The sequence below is a fragment of the Paramisgurnus dabryanus genome, chromosome 4, assembly GCF_030506205.2.
Source record: "Paramisgurnus dabryanus chromosome 4, PD_genome_1.1, whole genome shotgun sequence".
NCBI lineage: Eukaryota > Metazoa > Chordata > Actinopteri > Cypriniformes > Cobitidae > Paramisgurnus > Paramisgurnus dabryanus.
In genome coordinates this window covers 32,494,196-32,521,636 of record NC_133340.1, presented here as the reverse complement: position 1 = coordinate 32,521,636, position 27,441 = coordinate 32,494,196, and the positions used below count along the sequence as shown (strand labels likewise).

The 27,441-nt window shown below is 37.0% G+C and overlaps 1 protein-coding gene across 3 annotated transcripts; it reads left to right on the top strand.

The window, feature by feature from the left end:
• The first annotated feature begins 1,608 nt into the window (after positions 1–1,608).
• radil (Ras association and DIL domains) lies at positions 1,609–26,799 on the top strand. 3 transcript variants are annotated; one of them, XM_065254206.1, is made up of 16 exons: positions 1,609–1,709; positions 4,527–5,092; positions 8,112–8,231; positions 9,487–9,767; positions 9,907–10,575; positions 14,525–14,562; positions 14,721–14,878; positions 17,827–17,942; positions 18,130–18,394; positions 20,505–20,677; positions 20,831–20,981; positions 21,124–21,314; positions 22,985–23,402; positions 23,982–24,034; positions 25,722–25,861; positions 26,037–26,799. In XM_065254206.1, exons 2-16 carry the CDS (start codon positions 4,558–4,560, stop codon positions 26,134–26,136), a joined length of 3,408 nt encoding a protein of 1,135 aa, XP_065110278.1. In that variant the 5' UTR covers positions 1,609–1,709; positions 4,527–4,557; the 3' UTR covers positions 26,137–26,799. The 3 variants fall into 3 exon arrangements, with proteins under 3 accessions (XP_065110278.1, XP_065110277.1, XP_065110279.1); XM_065254205.1 differs by having other exon boundaries at positions 23,892–24,034; XM_065254207.1 differs by lacking the exon at positions 8,112–8,231 and having other exon boundaries at positions 23,892–24,034.
• The last annotated feature ends 642 nt before the right edge of the window (positions 26,800–27,441 follow it).

Here is a 27,441-nt window from a genome sequence, read left to right as displayed (position 1 = left end):
CGCTTCATTGTCGCCACCTGTTTAGTTTTTCATCAAATGGTGCTTTTCTAACCTAATTTTTAACCACTTTCAAAATTATTACCATTACCGAATGATCCCAAGTTATCACTGGGTGTATAAAGTCTATATTTAAGCTAGATTATCTGGTGTGGGTGTACATATAAATCATTATTATAAGCGTACCATTGCGAATTGGGTTACGGTAAGGAAAAAGTTTTGAACGCTGATTTTATTATGTACCTCTTCGTCCTAATTAACTGTTTTTTAACCAAAGTTACAGACAGGAGCTATATAGTAAATAAATGCTACTTGATTGGATATGATCGATATTATTATCCAACGTAATTGCATTGTTTATGTGTGCCTTCAGTGTCAAAATGCTCACTGAAGCCTTCGTTTTACATTTTTTTAAACTTCCAAGATCCCTAGATTGGCAGCCGGAGGGTGCTAGCATAGATATGTATATAAAGGCTAGATGGCTCAAGGCGGAGTCAGCTGTGTCGTCACTTGGCGGCCATCTTAGGTCAGTGCTGCCATAGTGCTGCTCCCTGCTGCTGTGGACGGAAGGTGAGTGACATACGCCAACTAAAATGCTCGTAACTTGCTGAATTCTTGACGGATTTACAAACGGTTTGGTTTTTTACAAACGTTATTAACGTGGCTATAATTCTGGATGCTTTAACATGTTTCATGAATTTTTTATTTATTTTTAGTATACGTATTCAGTGTCATAGGTACATCTTTGACGTTTATAACAAACCAATCCGTTTGAAAATCGGTAAAAAATTAAGCAAGTTATGGTCATTTAAAAGTACCTGCATCATTAAAACTCAATGCTACGAGTGAGCGAGCGCCCTGTCCTAAGATGGCCGCCAAAATGCGGACGTTCAACTCAATTGGCCATCAGCGCGGACGAGCCATCTAGCCTTTATATACATATCTATGGGTGCTAGCGCAACAACGCACGTGAGCTTCAATCTCCGTGTTCGGCTTTTCCCGGCTGCACTCGGCGCGTGGAATGCAGAAGCCGAAGCATGCAGACCACAGTGTAGTCAGTGGAGACGGGCAAATAAAACAAGGCTAAAGGACTAAAAAGCTCCGACGACTGACTAAGAATAGCGGTGAAAAATAAATTTGCCCATTCTGAATCTACCAATAAGATATTTCGATACCAAATGGATTTGACACAAAGGGAAATACTGCACATAACTGAAAGAACGCACAGGAATGAAGCCCGTTACTGCAATGAGCGTGAGTATAACCTTAACCATCAGAAAGATGTTGCCAGCAAGTGCATTTAAGGTGGGGGCATTTACTTGTGTAGCCAAATAATGCATAAATAAGGACACGCTTTACGATAATGCGTGTTTGACACCTCACTCTCTTACTGTACAGGTAGACATTGTCGCATTCCATGACAGTGACTGGGCGGACCTAAACTACATCTCACCGGCCCGTAGAGCCGATTTAACATATGCACAAGTAGAAATGCTGGCAAATGTGCATAACAGAAATCGATCGAGAGGCTTGTGAGGGATCAGAGGACTGAGACTGGCTGCTTAAGACGCAGAAGCGGATTATGACCCGTGAGCAGGTGCCTTTGTTGTCACCCGCAGTAGCCCGACGCGCAAAAAGAGACGCTCGTGTAAAATTAATGCCTTCACATGACATTCTCTTCAGCACACAAGGGAATAAAACGCGTTTGACTGGTAAGCTCTGAAATATATTTGACGTACTGTAAATAATTTTTTTCTTTAAAAATGAAACTTTGTCTTTAAATGTAATCGTTAGTTTGTTGAAAAGGTGCTGATATTTTAGTCACATGGGAAATTGCTTAGGGCCAGTTCTGCATTGTAGTGTAAACTCTTTGTGAAGGTTAAAGTGTTAATTTACAGTTTTTAATTATCTTTACCCCTTAATTTACACGTTTGATATTGGTTATTTTGCACAATAATGCACTGAATAGACACGAATGTACTCTGAGCCTGTAGGTTGATAGATTATTTAAAAGGTGCAGCTTGTCATCCACACGCACTTTGTGAATAGGCTTCACGTTCTTACGCTGAAGAGTTTTCACGCACGAGCAGATGGTCTCCGTTCAGACTGCCGAGTAGTGAGGATTTTAGCTGATGCAGTCTCTCTCTCTCTCTCTCTCTCTCTCTCTCTCTCTCTCTCTCTCTCTCTCTCTCTCTCTCTCTCTCTCTCTCTCTCTCTCTCTCTCTCTCTCTCTCTCTCTCTCTCTCTCTCTCTCTCTCTCTCGCACACGCACGCACGCACACACACACACACACACACACACACACACACACACACACACACACACACACACACACACACACACACACACACACACACACACACACACACACACGCACACTTAGGAGGTGTTTCTTATGCCTGCAGCATTGGAGACACTCATTTCTGCTGTATCTGTCTGTTTCTCTATCTGACTCTCTATCTCAGAATGTCTGTCTGTGTATTTGTCTGTCTGTCTATCTATCTATCTGTATTTCTATATGTCTGTATTTCTATACGTCTATCTGTCTGTCTGTATCATGTCTGTTTGTCTATTTCGTCTGTCTGTCTCGTCTATTTGTGTCTCTGTCTTGTCTGTCTCATCTGTCTGTCTGTCTGTCTGTCTGTCTGTCTATCTGTCTGTCTGTCTGTCTGTCTCGTCTATGTGTGTCTCTGTCTCGTTTGTCTCATCTGTCTGTCTGTATCATCTATCTGTCTCATCTATCCATCTGTCCGTCCATCTCGTCTGTCTCGTCTCGTCTGTCTCGTCTCGTCTCGTCTGTCTCGTCTCGTCTGTCTCGTCTCGTCTCGTCTGTCTCGTCTCGTCTCGTCTCGTCTCGTCTGTCTGTCTCGTCTGTCTCGTCTGTCTGTCTCATCTATCTGTCTGTCTGTCTGTATCCATCTCATCCGTTTATCTATCTCTTCCGTCTATCTATCTCATCCTCCTATCTATCTCATCCTCCTATCTATCTCATCCGTCTATCTATCTCATCTGTCTATCTTTATCATCCGTCTATCTATCTATTTATCTATCTGTCTGTCTGTCTGTCTGTCTGTCTGTCTGTCCGTCCGTCCGTCCGTCCATCCATCCATCCATCTATCTATCTCCTCTGTCTGTCTATCTATCTCGTCTGTCTGTCTGTCTCGTCTGTCTGTTTGTCTCATCTGTCTGTCTGTCTGTCTGTCTTGTCTATCTTTGTGTCTGTCTCATCTATCTGTCTGTCTCAACTATCTCTCTGTCTCATCTATCTGTCTGTCTGTCTGTCTGTCTGTCTGTCTGTCTGTCTGTCTGTCTGTATGTATGTCTCATCTATCTACAGTTTCTATATCATGCATCTATCTATCTCATGCGTCTATCTGTCTCATCCGTCTATCTATCTCATCCGTCTATCTATCTCCTTCATCTATCTCCTCCGTCTGTCTGTCTGTCTGTCTGTCTGTCTGTCTGTCTGTCTGTCTGTCTGTCTGTCTGTCTATCTATCTATCTATCTATCTATCTATCTCCTCTGTCTGTCTATCTATCTCGTCTGTCTGTCTATCTCGTCTGTCTGTCTCGTCTGTCTGTTTGTCTCATCTGTCTGTCTGTCTTGTCTATCTTTGTGTCTGTCTCATCTATCTGTCTGTCTCAACTATCTCTCTGTCTCATCTATCTATCTGTCTGTCTGTCTGTCTGTATGTCTCATCTATCTACAGTTTCTATATCATGCGTCTATCTATCTCATGCGTCTATCTGTCTCATCCGTCTATCTATCCTATCCGTCTATCTATCTCCTTCATCTATCTCCTCCGTCTATCTATCTATCTATCTATCTATCTATCTATCTATCTATCTATCTATCTATCTATCTATCTATCTATCTATCTATCTATCTATCTATCTATCTATCTATCTATCTATCTATCTATCTATCTATCTATCTAATCCATCCATCCCTCTATCTAGCTCATCTCATTTATCTGTCTCATTTATCCGTCTCATTTTACTAACTCATCTATCTATCTTATCTATCTATGTCATCCATCTGTCTAGCTCATCTAGCTCATTTATCGATCTCATCTTTCTATCTCACCTATCTATCTCATCTTATCTACATATTCAATAGATTTTTAACAGTCTGTATTGATATTATGCTGTTAATTGTGTATTTCAGTTAGCTATTGAATATTATAAATGATTTTATCATAGCTGCCCAGGACTGTTATTCTTATATTTTCCATCAGGCGGTATTTTCCATGAGACACTTGCCAACACCTATATTTGCTTTACACAACATTCAGCCTTGCCCATCCTGTCTATTTCTGTGCCATTATTCTCAGATGCTGGATGTGTTTACACTAGATATGTGCTTGAACAGTACTGTGCAGTAGAATACAGCACATCTAGTCTGATACGTTTACTGTACCAGACATATATACTTGTTATATGCCACCTTAAAGTTTAATTTTCCAGTTTCTTGAATGTGATGTTAATGCTGCTCAAGATTGTTTTGTTGTCGTTTTCTCTGTTTTAGAAAGTTTTTAATTAATGCAAATTCCGGCACCATGTTCTACGGTTCCTCTTCAGCCAGCATGTCTCTGCCATCCAAGAACCGTCTAAAGCGGCAGAGTCGCACCTTCACGCAGGTTCTGTATCGGACACTGAGTTATCGAGATCGCCGTTCCGTCACCGACCTACCCGAGCAGGCACGGGATGACCCTGCTGAGCTTTCCACGCAATCCTCAGCACCAGGTGTGCTGAAGATATTCGGTGATGAAATTAGCGCTGGTGCTAACTACAAGAGCGTCCTTGCGACGCCTCGTTCCAGCTCCCAAGAGTTGATCAAGGAGGCGCTTGACCGATACTCTTTAAACAAGGCCTCAGCTTGTAGCTACGTGTTGTGTGACGTAATTGGGCGGTTTGAGGGTCCGGAGCGACGGTGGCGGACCGAGTGCCTCCGGGCGCTGGGGAGCAACGAAAAACCTCTTCTTCTGCAAGATCTCTGGAAGCCAAAGGAGGGGTATTCTCGACGATTCGAGCTGAGACGAAGAGCAGAGGTGGAGGAGCTAGCTGCTAAAGAAAAAGACACAATAACTGCAGGTAACACTTTTATTGATAAACAAATGCATGTGCTTTTATTTATTTTCTACCAGTTTAGAAAAAAGTTGAAAACATTGCACATTTAAAAAAAAATACTAATCTATATTACCAGACATCGGATGCTGTAAGCACCTTTCCAATGTTATTTTAACCAATCAGAAATTGCACATTGAGTTTTGTCTTTGGTGGTTGTGGTTAAAATCATGGCACAGTCCAAATCTAAGGCACATGGATGTTGGCGAGATTTGCAAAACATAGGCTAATATGATAGGGCTGCCAGGTGGAGACGTACTGTAAGTTGTGTTGAAGATGTCACAACTTTTAACACTGTGTAGTATAAATGTTTCAATATCTTTTGCTGCTGGAGTAAAATAAGTAAAGTGTCATTCAGGGTTAGTCAGGTTCACTAATACTGACACACAGATGTCAGGAGCAGGTGCCAGAGATAAACGCATGACCGGGTCTGTTGTTGTATGGCTAGCTTCCAGTTGTTGCATTGAGGGCTCAGTTTCACTATTTCATTTTTTATTGCAGAGTAGTCATAACACTGTTATGCAACTCTCTCTCTCTCTCTCTCTATTTCTCTTTCTCTCTGTCATTGTGGTTGTGCCTGGATGCTGTTGTACTAAATTACAAATTCAACAAGGTGGCCGTTGAGCCAAAACACAGGGTGGAAGTTAAATCAATATCAGCAGGCACATTACGCTGGATAATTTATCCTTAGGTTGAACTGCTTTTCTTCGCGGTGGGTAGAAAGAACAAGTGTGTGTGTGTGTTTCTGTACCCGAGGGCTCACCACAAAATGTTTCGCTCCAGAAGACACAGCAAGAAAGCATTGTGTAACTTAGATGCTCTGGTTATCTGACTTATTGGTAAAATTATCTGCTTAAGTAATGCATTTTGGAAATTTTACCTTGGGTTTGTCACAGCGCTATGTGGTACAGAATTTCTTAAAGAGGTACATGTTGTTTTTTGCAGTACTTGTTTGCGGTTTCTAAATGCATTATTGACTTTTTAGAGGCCTATCAGAGGATCCTAGTCTGTAAGCTTGTTTATGGTCACCTTAAACTCGACTTGGTTGAGAAGGTGAAGAGATGCTGATAAACAAAGAGGGGCTCTGCACACCACCTCTACTGCACACACAGGCACACATCATATGACTTTGCTGTATAGTGTCACAATGTCAACAGATGAAGCATAGTACTAACAAGGTCATTTTTTTGATTTTCACATCAATTGATTAAATGTATGAACTGACCTTTGAATGATAATTTGTTCGACAGACAGTCCCAGTGCCAATAAAGGATCTTAGCCAAGAACATGACTTAAGATCTTTGCACACTGTAGTCTAAAACTTTCCTATACATTTTTCGTATTTGGGTGATTCGTGCGAAATTAGACTTAGCATACAGTTACAAACATCTCTTCGTGTACTATTTTGCACATGATTTCAAACGACATCATACAAACCAATTTTGTTGTGTTTTCCACATTTAAGGGGAATTTCTTTTATTACCGCAACGTGTCCATGACTGGATTTGGGTTCTTTTACATGGAAATATTTATAATTAAAAAATAAAAAAATTAAAAGCTTCAGTGCATGTTATACTATAAACATTTACAGTAAAGAAACATGTGGTATTTGGTGATCATTGGTAAATGTAGAGACAATAAAAAGGAATATAAATGTGTCCAAGAAAAAAATAACTCATCCTCCGCAACAATTTTAAATCGTTGTTTAAGCCCTCAATGAACTAACATTTAAAAAATAAAAAAAATTAGTTGGAAGGGACATAATTGACTGTGACACTCAAAATGGCTACCAGGTAAGCAGTTCTTATTTTTTCTCTCCAGATAAAATTTGAAATTTAGTTTGTCATAGTACCTAGACAACTTTTTAGTTAATGCATATAATGAAATATCATGTTGTGGTAATGATAATTTTTGATAATGATAATCTAAATAATGTAAATAATTCTATAGGAAATATTTTTAAATCCTCTAAAAATAATGGTTATAGTAAGTTCAGACGTTAATCTTATATGTGCAACAAAAAAAATGGCTTCAAGGGCTTTTAAAAAAAATCTGATGCTGGACACCTTCTAAGTCTCGATTTCCTGAGAATCACCCATCTGTCATCCTAAAAATTTGTCACGCACACAAACCTTGCACACCGATGCATATGAATTAATTTGTTTCGGAAAACAAATCTGTATTTATATCTGACTTTATATTCTGTCTCTTTCTATTTCGTACTTTGCTTGGCACACATTGTGCTGCAAGAAGAAGTGGATCAACTTGTTAGACGCTACTCTGGATTTTGCTGTTCGCTTGTACGGTGGCTCTGATGTTAAAACACCTCTTGGATGCAAAAAACGCAGAAAATTTAACTTGATCCGAATATTTTATAACAGACGAAAGTTTCAGAGGCAGTGTGTAAACACAAGAACATATTTATTTGTTAACATGCAAAAATTTTCAGATGATCTTTACCCTTCAAAATCAGGATATTCGTGCAAGGGTGTCATGACCTCACATTTGCGTTGGTTGGTTTAACGCTTCAGATAAAAACATTTAACTACCTTTTAACTGTTACCCGTTTAATGCAAGCTTAGTTTTGACACTGTTGTTGATTGACACAACAATATAAAATGTATGATTTTCCAAGCACGCATTTGTGTAAAAAAATGAGTGCAATGTGTTTTTTTTCTATTTATGTATATACAACAAAATTGCAGCATGAATCCTCTTCAGTCATGTTGGATTTGCACTTGCCACTTTTTGGAAAAAATGCAAATGTGTACAACAACACCATTTAACAATAGATAACAGAATTAAAAAAACAAAACTACTGTAGCTTCCTTAGTGAATTACAAGAAGTCAACAAACATCCAGGGTGGATAAGGAGTTATTTGCATGAAAGGCTTAATGAAGTGAATCAAACAGCATCTGTTTGAATTTTAATAGATTTGTTGGTGATTTATATATACATTGTCCTGTGGTGTTTGCCCATGCCCAGGGACCCACACAAACTCCCCTGTGCAATCTTCATCCCTCAGTAGAAGCGGGAATGGTAGATGCTATCGGAGCTCACCCAGGGGCTGGCGTATGGTACAGCCCAGTACAACTATTGTTAAAGGTGGGGATTGTTCTCAGGTATGGTGTCAACCACCAGCCCCACCTCCATTATTTTGCTGACCCATTATTTATGATATTACTCCATGTTACGGTCCAGTGTTGAATTTATCCAACATTATACCACCATATACCTTCCCCATATTATCATTTCATGACCCTGTACAACAGTGCATATTCCCTTGCAAGTATATTGTCCAGGCATGTATGTATAGATATGTCTAAGTATTAATTTCTTTAAAAATTACCTCTTCTTTTTAAAACCCAGCATGTAAAGGTTTAATCAAATAAATAATTTACTCAATTTCATGCTGTTATATAGCCATATAACCATCTTTATTTTTTTATTTTCCTTAAAGTGAAAGGTTTATAAAGCCAAATCTTTGGGTGAGGTTAAGTGGAGGTCACACAGCAAGGCATGGACCACTAAAATGAACATATTTATCTTTATTATGCTTTGCATATCCCATTCATATCCACTCCAAGCTGTGTGCAATCTTGTCCTTGAATGCTTGAAATACGTATTTTCATTTCCGCTATATCATCACAATCAGCGCTCAGCTAAACCCTTCAGTAACAGATAGCAAAAAATTAAACGTAAACATATTATAATTTCACATATTGTATGCTTGTTTTGATGCTTATAAGTAGGGCTGCAACTAGGAAATATTTAGATTATTTTCCGATTAATCGAATCGATTAGTCAGCTAGAAAGCTAAACGATTATCCAGACACAAAGACAAACGATTATTTTATAAGTGAAAATCTTTAAACATGGTACGGAGCGTCACATTTCCAGCTGACGTCAGAGGTATTCAGACCAATAACAACATACAGATTAGCTGGCCAATCAGGGACTCAGAGTTTTTCAAATCTGTCCATTTCAGGAAGACAGTGAAATCTGGCGCTAGAAAATGTACGGTTTTTGGAAAATAATGTGGGTTTTTTTAGCGAACACATTGTATTATACCAAATACACAAAATAAAATTGTTTTTTAGCAATGAAATAGACAACTAGTAATTTTTTACAGAGTGAATAAAGAAAAGACCATCAGCTGTCCAAAGCGAAGGTGGTGCAGTGGGCAAGTGACGTCACAGACCTACTAATTTTTAACTATATTTATAATCAATTACTATCAATTTCACAGATTAGTTGCGGCCCTACTTATAAGTGCATTTCTTTAACAGATCATTACAGGCAGCAGTTTATTTATTGGCTGAAGACAGCAAGCTATTTATTGATTTTCTCTCTGAAACAGATATAAATGCTCAAGCAAGGAAGCTGCAGAGAAATCGCGCTAAAGGAACAATGACGCTCCAGCACGGCTCATCCTTCTGCCGTAGCCTCAGTGAAACCAGCCTTAACTTAGTGGGCTTGCCTGGCGACGAACCCAAGCGATACTACTCCACCCTACCCGGGCCGATCAGAACACGCTCTGCAAGGGACTCTGAGAATCGTAGGGAGCATAATGGGGGCGGAGTTAAACACTCTCTTTACCAATCGCCACACTTGCTGCTCCTTCAAGGCTTCAACCAACAGGTGAGTGTGCATCTTGATTTGCTCATTCCCTGTTTATTGGTTGAGAAACTGTAAGCAATTCAAAATGTTTATAACTTATAGTTAATTTAAACATGTGCTTGATGCATATTTGATTGATTGCATTTGCTTTGGTTTTCAGGATTGCCTGGTCTACCTGTTGAACAGGGATCAACACACAGTAGGTCAGGAAACAGCGTCAGCCCGGCCGAATATCTGCCTCTCATCTCCAGATGTCCTTCCACTTCACTGCCGAATACGCCGCGCTCCATCAAGACGTTCATCCTCGGAGCAGCGGTTACTCCTGGAGCCTGTTGCCCATGGGAATGTACTAGTTAACTTCATGCGCATCGAGCGGGCCACTCCACTGCGTCACGGCGATTTACTGTCATTTGGTGCTCATTACATATTTTTGTACAAAGACCCACTGAGCGCAAAACCTCTTCCTGCCCAAACCCTCACTAGACTTCGAGCGCTGGCACGTCTTTGTGATGGCGAGTCACCTGAAAAGGGGGAGGCATGTCGTATGTGTGGTGCCGTATTACATGAACCAGTGGCGTCACGGCGCAGCACTAAGGCTACAGTTCGAAATGCACAGAAACGAAAACTTGCGTTGGAATTTGAGCGGGCTCATGAGGATACACTGGTGAGCCGGGTGCTGACGCTTATTGAGCCGAGCGGGGATGACCACAAGCTGACTCCAGCATATCTGCTTTGCCTGTGCATCAAACACTCAGCTAATACATTTCCACCTGGCAGCTTCGGTAAACTATTACTGAAAATTGCAAAGAGGATTCAAACCATAGCATGGGTTTGTAGTTTTGTCAATATTCATAACATGATTTGACCTGATTACCTAACAAATATACTCACCTTGGGTTCCTCACACTGTATTGCAGTGAAACCCATGGTACTGAGATTGTTTTTGGCTGTGTTTGGAATTGCATGCTACAATACTACTCGTAATACACCTTAAGTGTATATAATGTGACCCTGGACCACAAAACCAATCTTAAGTAGTACAGGTATATTTGTAGCAAAAGCCAAACATAAATTGTATGGTTAAAAATTATTGATTTTATCATTAGGATCATGTTTCATGAAAATATTTAGTAAATTTCCTACTGTAAATATATAAAAAAAAAATTTATTATTAGTAATGTGGGTTGCTAAGTTTGGACAACTTTAAAGGTGATTTTTTTCAATATTTACAATTTTGCACCCTCAGATTTCAGATTTTCAAATACTGTTATCTCGTCCAAATATTGTCCTATCCTAACAAACCATACATTACTGAAAAGCTTATTTATTCAGATTTCAGATGATGTATAAATCTTAATAAAAAAATTACCCTTATGGCTGGTTTTATGGTTCAGGGTCACACATTATGCACAGAATAAGTCCCCTACTTTAACAAAGCACACATTACACTGTTTTTAATATTGTGTCCCACAATGCATTGCACAATAGCTGCATTTTATGAATTACCTACAATCTTGAACTCTTTTTTTGACTTATTATTTTATTGAGCTGAACCTTTCTGTCACAAAATTAGCTATACAATTCATATTCATTCCATTCTTAATACTATAACTAAACAGCACTCATTGCATTAAAAGTATACCATGACATCTAGCAAAGTACATTTATTAAAACTTTGGGTAAAACTTTACTTGAAGGGGTGTTCATAAGAGGGACATGCCACCTTTATAATCATGACATGACACGTATCATGAACTTGAAGGAGATTTTATGCACATTTATGACAACATTACATTAAACACTAATTTAAATGTCATTAAGTGTTAATACTGTCAAATAATTGTAAATACCTTAACAAAATGCAATAGACGTCAAAAGATTATACTTAACTTTATGTGCACAATACATAAAAAGCTGACAACTAACAGAACTTGTTCTTCCTCACACAGAGGGTTCTGAAATATTCTGACATAGAAGAAAAAACTAACAAAACCTTTAATCAATTAAATTTAATGTAATTAACTTTGCAGTGATATGGACCCAATGGTGCATGGCTTAACACATTATTGTACTGTTTTCATTTAATTTTAGGTGAATCAGTCTCCAAATGCAATATAATATAATTTTATCAATTTTAATTATTATTATTATTATTGAATGATTGATTTTATTTGTTAAACGCATGGAGGAAACCTTATGAACTGAAAAATATTCATGATGCTGTTCTAAAACTACACTGAAAAAACAAACTTTTTGGTGTAGTAATATTTATTAGATTATCTCTCATAATTTCTACATAATAATATTAACATTTATTGAGAACTAGATTTTCCTAAGTAAAATGATGATAAATACACAATTAATCATGTAAAAAATTAACTGTGTGGGAATAGTAAGTCGTATTAGATATTTTCTTGTATTATTTAACTGTTTTATAGTCACTGCACATAGTCCTAAAGTAAATTTTAATCAAAAACTTTAGCAGATTCAAGTAATTTATTTGCACATTTTGTAAGGAATACCCACAATCCTTTGCGCCTGAATGTTTTTTTTAAGCTTTTTCACAGAATAAGAACTGATAAGAACTTTAACTACTTAAATATTTGTTAGTAAAATGTCATAAAGGTTTAAGCTCTTATATTATTGATGTTGTTTTGTTGTAAATTATAATTTTGTGAAGTCACCGTTCAGGTGATCAGTGTTTCTTTACATGAACGCTGTTCAGAACATTATATTGTAATTTTCTCCACAATGCTGACAATGCATGTCAAAAATGCAGTTTGTGTGCATTTCTGTTCAGAATCAAGTTTATTCAATGACTGACTTGTAGTCAGTCTTGAATTTTGTGTTATAATGCCATTTATAACACTAAAAATTACTAGGTCCATAGAAATATGTTAAAGAAAATAACAAACAGTAAATACGATTTATTTAATATTTTTAGTACAGCAATGCTTCAATTTTCAAAAAAAAAAAAAAAACTAATAGACTTTACCTAAACGATTAAAATAAATCTAACTTCAAAAAAATAAATAATGAAGTAACATTTACTTCATTATTTAACATATGTTTTATCATGCATTATTAAGTACATTTTATTTTATTTTATTAGGTAAGTTTTACTTAAAAAAACAAGTACATTTTACTTTAAAAAAGTTTGTGCAAATTGTTACGAGGATTTTTTAAAGTAAATTTTACAAGTTTTTTTAGTGTATTTGACATAGTATTAACACTTAATGACATTTTAATAATAAATTATATTTGTACCACTGTAGTTGAGGTCAAGAATAATATTCATGACGTTGTTATAAAACTATATTACAGAGTATTAACACTTAATGACATTTTAACGACAAATCAATTTGTATCACTGGTAAAAAGTGGTCAGTTATGTTGTCTTGGTAATGTCAAGTTGTCATGACAAGTTATAAGGTATTGGTTAATGTCAAGTTGCCATAACAAAGACATCTCAAACAATGTCATCTTTGCATTAAAAATGACATAATTGAACAAATGACAGTTGTCATAAACATGCATAAAATCCCCTACATGTTCATAGCACGTGTCACGTCATGATTATGAATGTGTCATGTCAGTCTTATGAACACCCCTTCAAGTAAAATGTTACCAAACTTTGCATTATGCAGTAAACAGTGAGGTAATATTCTAGTCGGATAGCCAGAGGAGGCAGTGATTGAAGGGTTTTAAATACAGTATTTGACATATTTGGCTATGCTTTGCCTTACATCTTTACTAAATAGACTTAGTTAAGATGTTTATTTAAACATTATTCTTTAGACCATTACTGAAAGGGGTCATATGACGTTGCTTAAAAGAACATTACTTTGTGTATTTGGTGTAATGTGTTTACGCAGTTTAAGGTAAAAAAATACATTATTTTCCACACACCGTACATTATTGTTGCTCCTCTATGCCCTGTCTTTTTCAAAACGCATAGATTTTTACAAAGCTCATTGTTCTGAAAAACGTGATGAGAAAATGCGTTGTGATTGGTCGAATACCTCAAGCGTGTGATGTCTTTGCGACTTTACAGATCTTCTATAAACCATTTTGCAAGATGTAAACAACACTGGTCCGGAAGTGCTACATGTTTCAGTTTTGGAATAAACGTTGGAATAAAATACAACCAACAGAACTTATAAAACTGAATCAAAAAGTTAAACAAACATCTTTAAGATATATGTGAAATAAAATAAACAGTTACAAACTGAAACAGACCAGTGTTGTTTACATCTTGTAAAATTGTCTATATGCACAAACAGCTTTTAACACACCAAAGGCAAAAGAAAATATGAAATAATATGACACCCCTAAAGAAATGCTCCCCGTTTACATAATGCAAAAAATGCATTTGCACAGAGCTGATCAATTGAATGCAAGCTTAGGTTAGGAACTTTGCATAGGCTGCCAAAATAACTAAATATAACATTTGCCATTGTAGATTTGAACGCTACAGAACAAAGGAATTGTGTAATTTGGTAACGTCCCACTGATCCACCAGCACCAAAGGAACTATGATGCATTTAATGACTGCTTAAAATTGTCTCTCAACCCATTAATTATTAAAATCCAATTATAAAAGGTCGACTGTCATCTTGAATATTAAACAAGAATAAAAAAATGCAGATGAAAGGTGTAATAACACTGTTGATGGGAAATTAAAGGTAGAGAGATGATACCAGGTTGTATTCTACCTCCCACATTAAGCTATTCAAAATGCCATGACATTAATTGCCGCTCATCCGTGTGTCTCATAGGAGAAGACAAAGGACTTGGCTCAGAAGCAAGCTCAGCAGTAAGTATCACGTTACACCTTGCAATGCGTGCATATGTGAACTTGTGTGTCTTTGTTTGTGTGACCCTCTAAGGTCATACGATGCTGAGTATGCCATCTGCAATTTTGAAAGGGTAACCTCTGTCAAACTATTGACTTAAAATAAAATTGTTTTGCAGTCAGGACCCTGCATCACTGTCTCTGCTCAGCATCTCGGATTTAGTACCCGACCTCCAATTTATTTTCTTCTGGATGTCCAACGCCATCGAAATACTGTATTTTATCCAGCAGAAATCGCCCACGTACATGCAGACTATTGAACTCATGGACGATAAAGGTAAAAAATAAAGAGGTTTTATATATTTTTAAGATCTGAATAAATAAAATGTATTTGTTAAAAGATAGTACTGATTACTGTATATATTGTCTGATGTGCAGCAGCTTTGAGCTGACTAGAAAACAAGCCAATGCAGATGTACAATTGATATAGATAGATAAACAGTGGTTAATGTGTGGGAGCAGATGTTGGCACAGTGTTCCTGGCCTTTCTTAGCACTGCCAGTGCCTTCTAAAAACCTTTTGTATCCCGTTACATTTTTGATATTTTATATCATTTTGTACTTCTACTGTACATGAAGTGGTGGTGCATTATTCTCTCTTTTGCATACTTGACACATGATGCATTCATTCCAGACTTTTTTATTAAAGCATATGATATGATGTTTTCTGAATCCTCTGTAAATACTATGTATTTATTCCCTCGAATCTCCTGGATTTCTAGTTAAGTCTCTGTTGCTCTATGTGAAAGATATTATGCAGATCCTACAGTGTAAAAACAGATATAAACAATATCAAATACATGCAACATTGAGATTTTTATATAATAATGTTAGCTGTGTTGCTTCATATAATGTTCATTTATTAATTTGAAAGGATGAAATGATCTGAGAATCTATGCAATTTTTCCTGCTTACGACCCGTGGGGAAAAGCGCCAAAAATGCGGCCAACAACAAATTTCAGACCCAAAACTACTAGCTTACTAATAAGTAATAAATTAAGAGTTTGGTTCCAAAACGCGATAAACGCCATTTAAAAAAATGTTACCACCAAAATCAGTATTGCATCAGGTCAGTTTTGAAAAGTACATTCTTAATTTGACACAAAATCTGATATTCGCCGTGTTATTCTGTCATCTTTTCTCTATTTTTTCCCAAAACGCGCTAAATGGCAGTCCTCCTTCTCTGCAGAATGCAATAAATCCGCTTAACCAATCACAGTGCACCATTCCACGCGTTGTAAACAACAATGGCGGCGAGTTGAATACACGGAATCCTAGTTTTCTACTTTGTGCTTCGTGATCAACAAACAAACAAAAACAAAATAACAATTTTGATGGCATTGATAAACCTTCTGTGGTTTTCTGTGGCGGAGAAGAAACTTAAGCCACTCGGGTGACGGAAAAATGCCGGCTGTTGCTTGTTCTCACACAACAGCATCAAGCTTCTGTCATGTTAACACATTGACCCCAGGGGATCTTATGAAAAACTTTACATTATTTTACGCAAAGTCAATGAAAAATGAGCAGGACCAAAACATTTTACAGCTGATCGCTGTCAAAAAAGTTCAGCAACGACGTCCCAAGTATAACAGAAGCAATGACAGTTTTCTTAATATGACAAAGTAAGAGTTTTGATTAATGTTATTAATGTTTATTTTTTTAATCAGTGTATACTACTAGTCAACTAAATGAATACAACATGGCAAAGATGAATACACATTTATATGAAGAGTTTGGTTCCAAAACGCAATAAATCCATTTTGACAAATTTCGGTAAAAACGTGTTTTCTATACCAAGAAAGTGACAAGATGAAAACCACTATTTTCTGTTACAAACTTTCACATAGCATCTTTAGGTTATAAAAACATAAGAAATTCAAATCCATAACTTGATTTTCAAAGATTTATTATAAAAACGAATTATTTTTTCCACAAAATGCAATAAATCCATGACAGTTTTTTATTTCAAAATGCTATAAATCTATTAAATCAATGTATAAATGTGCATTCATCTTTACCATTTTATATTTATTTAGTTGACTAGTGGTATACAATGATTAAAAAATAAACATTAATGGCATTAACCAAAACACTTACTTTGTTATATTAAGAACACATTGCTGCGGTTATATTTGACGTCGTCTCTTTACATTTTCACAGCGATCAGCTGTAAAATGTTTTGGTCCCGCTCGATTTTCGTTGACTTTGAGTAAAATAATGTAAAGTTTTCATAAGATCCTCTGGGGTCAATGTTTTAGCATGAGAAGCTTGATGCTGTCTGGAGAACAAGCAGCCGAGTGCCTCTCGCGGAAATTATTAGATGTTGATGGCTTACGTTTCTTTCCCGTCACAGAAAACCATCACAGGTTTAGCAATGCTATTAAAGTATTATTTTGTTTTGTTTGTTGATCACGAAGTACAAAGTAGATGAGGAAAATTAGGATTCCGTGTACTCAGCGCGCCGCCATGTTTGTTTACATTGCGTGAATGGTCCGCTGTAATATCAGGAATGGATTTATTGCGTTCTGTAAAAAAGGAGGAGTGGCGTTTGTCGCATTTTGGGAACAAAGGGAGAAAAGATGACAGAATATCACGGCGGGTATTGGATTTTGCGTAAAATTAATTATTTACTTTTAACTACTGACCTGATATAATACTGATTTTGGCAGTAACTCATTTTTTTCAAAAATGGCGTTTATTGCGTTTTGGAACCAAACTCTTCATATATTGATTCAATAGATTTATAGCACTTTGAAAAAACTTGGATCTCATGGATTTATTGCATTTTGCGGAAAAAAGAATTAGTTTTTATAATAAATCTTTGAAAATCAAATTATGGATTTGAATTTTTTATGTTATTATAACCTAAAGATGCTATGTGAAAGTTTGTAACAGAAAATAGTGGTTTTCATCTTGTCACTTTCTTGGTATAGGAAACACATTTTTACCGAAATTAATCAAAATGGATTTATTGCATTTTGGAAACGAACCCTTCAAGTGTAACTTTTTAACTTAAATATAAATGAATTGGTATGAATTTATGTAAAATAAGTTGAACTAAAAATTAAGAGCAATGCATTGACTGTACAATGTACAATACTCGAGTTATATATTTGAATCAAGTCCAAAGCCCAACTTTGTAGCAGATCACTAAAAATACTTTAGTCATCTTTTTTCTGTATTGTGTTTCTTTGATGTCATTTATTTGTTTCTTTTCTTATTGCAGCAGGATCTAAAGAATCGCTCCTCTCAGCAACTATATCAGCGAACGAAGAAGCCATGACCATACTGGAAGAAGTGATCATGTACACCTTCCAGCAGTGCGTCTACTACATCACTAAGGTGCAGTAGATTTTAGTATCCTACATCTGCCTCCACCAAATAATAGGATGTTACCAGAGCTACCGGGAATGAATTATTCAATTCAAGTCTTCCTGCATGCTTGTATGATCTGGTCTTTTAGTCTTCACCACCCCCAAAACTTTGTGAATAGTTTTGTCACAACAAATTATTGTTCTTTATTTTTCAGACCTTGTATGTTGTGTTGCCTGGCCTGTTAGACTGTAACCCGTTTGGGACGGAGCCTTCATCCGAGCAGTGTCGTCGGGCCGTGGGAGCGTGTGTGTGTACCGTGTGTGTGATGCCGGAGGCCGTGCGGAGGGTGGTGAGCGTGTTACAAACGACAGCCGATCTCCTCCAGCAGTACCAGGTTCATTCTGAGATTCAGAGTCAAATGTTCGCCTACCTCTTCTTCTTCACCAACGTATCGCTCTTCAATCAACTCATCGATAAAGGTTAGATCAAATCACATTCATGGTGTGTTTTTGTAGCTTGTTTTCTACCTGATGATTATTTTCACCGATATTTAGCACAACACACACACGCTGAAAGACACGTTTACACACCCTGTGATATATATTTATAAAGCAGACAGTGCTGCTTTGGGAACAGCAGGGTGCGAGTATTGTGTCAGCAGCTGATAAAGATAAAGGCGAGGTGAAAAGAGAGGACAAAAATACAAAGAATAGAAAAAAACTAATATAGAGTGATGATTCTAGGCATATTTTCATTCTGCCATCTAGTGTTACAATACTGTAGATACTCAAACGTTGAGCCAATGGATGTTTTGTATGAGATCTGTATGAGAAAAATTTGCATAACTTCATCATATTCATGTTGAAACCTGCATGATTTTATTTATTGAATGCATGAGGAGTTAATAATGTATTTAGCAGAATGTAAATATTTTTAAAACAAAATAGTTGGTAACCTTCAACAAACACTAACAAGTAAATTTTATCCATAGCCACAGCCAGCTATGAGGTCACCAAGGTTCAGACTTCTCAAAATTTTCAAAAATTAAATGACTCATATTGGCCCTTGTGTATATAATCCAGTTTACTGTATAGCTTAGTGTAAAATGACAGAGATTGACTCAAGTCGTCGTGAGACGCTGATGGAAGTTGTGAGGGTGCGCGTAGGTGCAGCATTTTCAGGGTTGCCAGATCCCATTATTAAAATCCTCTTTAGATTCTGTGTTTAGAAGTAGGTGCAGGTAAGTTAAAGCAATGAATTATTTCTGAAAGACAAGATTTTAACTTTAAGCTATTATGTTCTTTTGTTTTTGTACTAATATCTGGCAACATGCGTTAACCATCACCTAAACTGACAGTTATCAAATATAGCACATAATTCAGCGTGGGCAGGTTATTGGTGACAGGATACTACATTTAATAAAGAAAACCAAAATATGCAAACACCTGCCTTGAAGAAGGCTATGTTATCTCATTCAATTTAAAGGAATATTAAATTTTCTTAAAAATAAAATCCAGATATTTACTCACCCCCATGTCATCCTAAATGTTTATGTCTTTCTTTGTTCATTCTAAAAGAAAGTTTTTTTGAGAAAAACATTTAAGGGGTTTTCTTAATTTAATAGACTTTATTGGACCCCTACAGTTTACAGTTTCAATGCAGTTTAAAATTGCAGTTTCAACGCAGCAATTTAAAGCTCTAAATGATCACAAACTAAGAAAATTGAGTATTCTTTTAACAAAGTCATGCTGAAAACATCCATAAAAGCACTAAACAAAGTTCTTGTTCATATAATATAGCTTTATTGAAATAATTACAATAATAAGCATTGTTGCATGAAAAATAAATAAATAATCCACACTTAGTCAACAGTATAGTATTAACAAAGTGTGATCTATAAAATAAATAGGGGCCAATATAACAACAACCATCCCCCAAAACAGACATAGTGTGTATCCAAAGTGTAAAATGGAAAAACATTTAAACAAAATTAATTAGATTGCATCTGTTAAATCTTAACACTACACCATGGAGATCACTAATTTTCTAACCCTCTCTACGGCCATGCTTTTATCAAGCATGTCATTATGATTTGATATTTTATTTATAAATTAACATATGCCAAAAACATGTAATGTTAAAATTCTGCACTAATTGTGTCTCTAAAGACTTTAGATGTGCTTGAGGATTAAATTGTACACATTTTATTTTATAACTAGATTAGATTCTGTATGATTTTATCTAGTATAATTTTCAACCCATATTGCACAGTGTTTTTAAACCATCACTAGTTTCCATTTTTAAAGGGCAACACATGGGAAACACGTCGTTTCTTTGTGTACATGTGTGCATTACTCGTGGTCAGATGAAGATTATTTCTCCAGACACCCGTAATCCTCCTTATGTCATAACAGACAAAGAGCATCATGGGTGGTCTTGACACACGAACATCCGCTTACACTGACAGAGTGTGTGAAGAGTGACATTTAAAACACAGCGTGTTAAATGTCTATTTATGCATGTAAATGACCACTTACAATAATGCTTATTTGCATAACAAGTGTACGCGTGTACGTGTTTTGTTTCTAGGCCCTGCACGCGGCTGGTTTCAGCGTTCCCGAGTTCTGCAGAGTCAGGCTTGTGTTAAGATGGTACTGGACTGGGCTAAAGGCGCTGGGCATAGTCATCTCGCCCAGAAATTTTTCGCAAAGTTCTGCAGCACATTGAGCATACTGGCCACGCCCCCTCAACAGCTCACACAGGTAACAAAAACAATCTATGCATTCAGAGGAAACTATTGCATATCCGGATGCGTACACAATGTGTTTACATTAGCTTGCAAAGTTACTTAATTCTTCCTCTATGCTAATTTGAGGACATTTAGTGTTCATGCATTTGTGTGTGTTTGTCTGTAGATAAGTTGGAAAGCTTTATGTGCAGAGCATCCCTCTATAAAGCCCGTCCAGCTCCACAGAATCCTAACACAGTACCAGCTCATGGCTGAACTGGGTCCTGTGCCAATCTGGCAACCCAGTAGTGAAGACGAGGCTTATATATACAGAACAGGTAGACCCACCTTTTACTTTGTTGCATATGTATTTGTCAAATATATGTTTTTTGTAATAGCATAGCCACAATATTTTCCTTTGTATATACATAGAAATTTTAAATGCTAGTATGCATTTTTCCGCATGTGTCTTTTCAATAGTTGATCTACTGGAGAGTTTTGAGAATCATCCTCCTATTGTGCTGCCGAGCGCTGGCTTTAAAGTTGATCTGGAGAGTGATTGTGTTGAGGACAGTATATACCGGCAACTGCTTTATGTACGTCACTTTCTGTGGGGTCTGCGCACCAAGACCCATTCCTCTAATGGCTGCGCAGACCGCCAGGAATCCCAGGTAATGTAGTTCACTTTCACACACACAAGTGTGTAATAACAGAAACAACTGCTTTTTAACTATTATTTAAAAAACAATGATCAGATCATGGCTATAAAGTTTTTTTTATTTTAATTGCACTATTTGCTAAAAAAGTAGAAGCACATTTGGTTCCACCAAGAACCATTTCTCTCTGGCCTTATTATTTTCTTTAGGACCTTTCTTCACCACAAGGATCTTTTGTCAAACATAAAGGTTCTGTGGATGTTAAAGGGATAGTTTACCCAAAAATTTTAATTAGCCCATGATTTACTCGCCCTCAAGCCATTTTCAATGTATATGATTATCTTTTTTCAGACAAACACAATTTGAGTTATATTAGAAAATGTCCTGGCTGTTCCAAGCTTTATAATGGTAGTGAATGGTGCTTCTGATTTTAAGCCCAAAAAAGTCCATACATCCTTCACAGAAGTAATCCACACAGCTCCAATGGGTTAATAAAGGCCGTTTGAAGGCAATCGATCAATATTTTAAACTTTACAAACAAAAATAACTTGCTTCCGGTAATGACCAACGCATGTTCCACGAGATAGTAAAGTTTTAAATATTGATATATTTCTTACAAAATCTCATTGATTGCCCTCAGAAGACCTTTATTAACCCCCTGGAGCTGTGTGAAGAATGGATTTTGGGCTTTAAATCAGAAGCACCATTTACTACCATTTTTATAATTGATTTTTCTAATTTAACTCTGATTGTGTTCATCTGAATAAAGATGATCATATACTTCAAGGATGTTTTGATGGTGATTAACTCGTAGGATAATTAAAATTTTTGGGTGAACTAACCCTTTAAAGGTCCTTTATGGCAACATACTGCTTAACAAAAGCCCTTTTTTAAAAGGGTGGTGGCCTAAAACACAGAGATTTAAATTCTAGACACGAGAGACATTCTTAATCTGATTATAAGATTAGCTCTGTATTTACTTCTGGTTATGGGTCATGTCTGTGACAGTGTCTTGTGGTTTAAACCCTTAACAACATTTCAAGAAAGATATTCAATGCCGAATAATATTTTATCTTAACCATTTAACATCTTAAACATTTCCCTGCCAATGACGCTTCCCTGACGAGTTTTTACGGTAATCTGTAATTACGCTATTATCCACTAGATGGCACTCTTACCCAATTTATAAAAAAACTGAAGCAAAAACGAATCCAACAACATTTTAAACTCTGTGTATATTTTGATTGGTTGAATTATACAGGATTTCCAAAGCCAAAAATTATGCAAGTTTTACGATATAGTCTTTAAAAGACTTCCAAAAGTTTTGCTCGACACAGTTAGTGGAATCTAAAAGAGATATTTTGCCAGTGTTGTTATGAACTTCAAAGACGTTTTAAATGAATGATTTACTTGTTGCACACCAGTCTGTTATTATGGAGACATTTTCTTGCCCCTAAACATGATGCGGCACAAAGCAAAACGTGATTGGTTGCTTTTCGTGTCATTCATTTGGCCTACAGTATGAAGGTCTGGCTACCCGAGACTACATTATCCCATACTGTATAATTTTTTCTTCAAGGCTTTTAATCCATAAACAGGCCACATTTAGACATTTAAGTTATCATTTTTACCCCAAATATCATGCTTGTTTCTGTTTGTGTTAACATGAAATTATTTTTCTCCAGCGTGACCCTCATCAGCCCCACAGCAGTCCGCATCCAGCACCCCCTTTGCGCGGGGAAGGTGAAGGGGAGGTGCGTTGCTCCCCAGCTGGTCTCGCTGGAAGAGGCGAAGGGGCCGGAGCCGAGGAACGCCCACGTGACAAACCGCCACATAGCATTCACTACAGAAACGGGACCGGCGGCCGCTACACCAACCAAACCCAATCGACAGACTCTTCCTGTATACTGACTCCCCCCAATACGCCCCTCTATCCCGAACACATGTATTTACACTCAAATACACAGTCCAATACAACCCACTACTCTGAGCATGCTTCACAAGAGCACACACATACACACTCTCACACTAAATCTAACGGTTGCATGCGATCCACCCCAGAACACAAGAAAATCAATGGCTTCATCAGCAATGGTGTCGAAGGCAAGTCAAAGAAACGTCATTTGGGTCGTGGATGTGTGTGTTCTTGTGTGTTTGTCTGTCGGGTCATTACTGTTATGCGGTATTCAAACAGCATTTATTAAATAAATTGTGCACCTCTTGTGCATTTTTTATACAATTTATGATATACCGTATATACATTTTGGGAACATGACAATGCACTGCATACGTAATAGATATGACTCCGTCAGCATCTGCACATGTTAGCTGTTGTTTGATGACAGGCATGACTGATTTGTGTACACTGCTTGTGTTTCACTTGGATAAGTTGCATGTGTTTATTTCTTGAATAAGTCTGCATATAGTTAGTATTGTGTGGGTGTGTTTACACTTTGCATCATTTAATTTCTGTTTAGATTACCTTTTTGTGCCCATACTGATGTTGTTTATAGGAACAACGTACGAGTCTGTGTGTTTGTCAGATGGGAACTGAGTCCTGTGTGTGTTTGTTTTATTCCTGCCGTACTCCAGGCCCTTTAAGTGGTTGTGGCTTTCCTTTCCCTGTCCATGTCTCCCACAATCTGGGCACAAACTCTGATGATATCTGTTCCGTCTTTGTAGTGGACCTGGATAAAGGACCATACGGCCTGGGAATGGGACTGATCGATGGACTTGTGAGTCTCCTTTATATTGCTGGTGGTGGTCAATGTCGGTGTGCACCACATTACACTAAAGCTCTGTTACAAAACCTAGATAACATTGGCATCGTAGGCATGCCAGACTTAAAGGGATAGTTCACCCAAATGCTAGATTTAAAGGGATAGTTCACCCAAAAATGAAAATTCTGTCATCATGTACTCACCCTCGTTGTTTTGATGAACACAAAGGAAGATATTTAGAGAAATGTTTGTGGACCCCATTTACTTCCATAGTATTTTTTTTTTCGCACAAAGAAGGGAAATACGTCACATCACTTACCAAATGCAAATATTTTAAAGGAAAACACCACCGTTTTTCAATATTTTACTATGTTCTTACCTCAACTTAAACAAATTAATACATCCCTATCTTTTTTCAATGCGTGCACTTTTAATCTTTGTACAGCGCATTGTGAATGTGTTAATTTAGCCTAGCCCCATTCAGTCCTATGGCTCCAAACAGGGATGAATTTATAAGCCTTCTTTAAATGTTTTCCCTATTTAAAGACTTTTACATGAGTAGTTACATGAGTAAGTATGGTGCCACAAAATAAAACTTTTGTTTGGAGCCATAGGATTGAATGGGGCTAGGCTAAATGCCAACACAATCACGAAGCGCTGTAAAAAAACTAAAAATGCACAATAGGTATGTATTAACTCATCTTAGTTGAGGTAAGAACATAGTTAAATATTGAAAAACGGTGGTGTTTTCCTTTAAGAAGGGTTGTTTAAAGTTTTTTGGTTACTATGGGAGTGGATGATGACTGCCTCGGACACTTGTAACTTGTAAAAGTAAAAACTTTTAAATCTGCATTTGGGTTATGAAGAACAAAGAAAGACATTGGGGGTTCAAACGACATGAGGGTAATGAGTAAATAATAACAAATTTTTCATTTTTGGGTAAACTATCCCTTTAAATTTATGTACCACTTGTGGACTTTATTTATAATATAATATGCTGTTTATGGACTTCATTTCCATATGTACTGGAAATTGACTTTGCTTCAATGTTTTGACGTATTTACGAATAATATGGAATATCACACGATGAAAATAGTGGCCGTTGCTTGTGTTTCCCACTGTGAATTGCCTGAATATAAAAAAGTGGGCGTTTCATTCAGAAATGGAACTCGCAGCCGACTGACAGTTGGAGGGGGCGGGGTTAACGGATACCCCGCCCAAACCGTCTTGCTGACATCATTAGAAAATGATTGTCACAAGACGTCAGAAGTAGATTTTTATATTTTTATTTAAGTTTATGAGGAAACATGAATAAAATATATATATATAATGTACACGGATAAATTATTTATAATAAACACTACAATATTTCATTACAAATAAGAATTTCTTGAAACTAGGGGGACTTTAAATTGCTATTAAGATTTCTGCTTTGTGTTTTGAAATTTTGTAATTTGCATACATTTTTAACACATTGTGCAGTGGTGCTCACAAAGGATGAGTTGAGTCTGGCATGAACATTTCCCAATCCTGTTTCCCTCCCTTCTTTCCATCACTTTCCGTCTTCTGACTGTCTATAAATAAAAAATGCCAAAAGAAAAAAAATAAAGTCATGCTTTCACAACAATTCCCCATTTTCTACATTTTAAATAGGTGAATAATACATCTCTTTTCTTTTACTATTTTTTCTTTCTCTATACAGCATACTCCTTTGAACTCTCCGGGAATCTACATCAGGACACTGATTCCAGATGGACCAGCTGCTGCAGATGGAAGACTTTGCATTGGTGACAGAATCTTGGCAGTGAATGGGAAGAGTCTCATTGGAGCAGACTATCAGAGGTTAGTGCTCTCTGTATACTGTACACTATCTCTCACACACAGACTCATAGCACAACCATATGTATTTTTGATATCAAGATGTTACTGTAAAAATCAGCCGGCATTCTCCTTTAGAATAGAAATACATTAATCTTCTGTTAACCAAATCGAATGTGTCTTTGCCTCTCTTTTGAAGTGCTGTGGATTCGATTCGTTTGGGGGGAGGACGGCTCCGGTTTCTTGTCGCCAAATCAGATCGTGACATATCGGAGAAGATCATTGCCTCTTCCTGCTGAGAGTGTGACTGCAAGTGTGACACTACCTAGACGAAATATGAGGAGAGACAGCAAGTCCCTCCCTTCCTTAGACGGGAGACAGGAGATTAAGCACACTATAGACCTCGCAGCCCTGCACTAGTTCTCCTTTTGAGAATGACAGTTTGCAGCTCTCTCTTCTTCTCTTACACATTTTGGCTTTGTTGAATGTCAAAAATGTCAAAGAAAGGTATTTGTGTAGGAAATCTGCTTGATGGCAATCCAGGGCCATTACTAACGTTCAAGGGGCCCGGAGCAAACGTTTTATGGGTGGCCTGTTTTTCTCCTGCCTAATGAAAAAGCTATAATATAGAGGACATTGGTGGACACCTCATCAAGAGGACAAGGACAATATTCCCAGCTGACTTTCATCACAATTTCATGACCACAGCCTTGTTGAAACCAGGCAAAAACATTTTTTGATGTTTTTGTGTTAATTTGCTCGAAGTGAAAATAATACATAATAAACTATTAAAACTATACATACTGTCCTAACCAAATAGGGCGCGATACACCTGCATTAATCTGTTTTCAATACTACATTCTGTAGTTATAAGGCGTTCCAGACAACTCAGATTTGGGATCCCACCTCAAAATCGGAAATAACTTCTGAATTAAGTAACATTTAAAGTATTTTGTGTTAACATTAAATCCCGGTTTAAAGTGAAAAGGAGGTAGTGATTGTCTTAAGGTGATCTGAGCGAAACTGCTTCTGAAATGAAATAAAGGTAGGGCTGGACTTTAATTCTTCCGTCGAGAACTGATTGGATCGTTTAAAGTTAGGTCATGTTGCTATTTGCTGCGACCTTTCCCGGACCCCGCCCACCTGCCGTACCATATGACCGGAAGTAAAGAGAAATCGTTTTGTGGAGGAGAGGAGATTTGCGTTTTTAATTAAATATGAGGGCACATGAATTTTTAAAAAAACAATGAAGCTCACAGATAAGTCATTTGTAATAAATACCACAATATTCCAAAACAAATGACAGTTTTTCATTTTATTTTCATTGCAACTTTAAATTTTCTACCTCGCCTTTAAGCGCCTAAAGCATATTTATTATTTGAATTTATTAATAAAACGTACAAAAGAGACTTAGTTTTTTATCATGTTGTGCTGTGAAAGGACTTTTTGTACGTTTGATTTTATGTTTTCACAAGATAGCTTTGCGCTCACTGGAGGCATCATTTTAAACGGTAATGGCTGATGGGATAAAGCTACGCCCATCTGGACCGTTACGTGTGGAATGACGCGTCTCCCAAAGGTCGTCCGGGGTTGATCCATCTGAC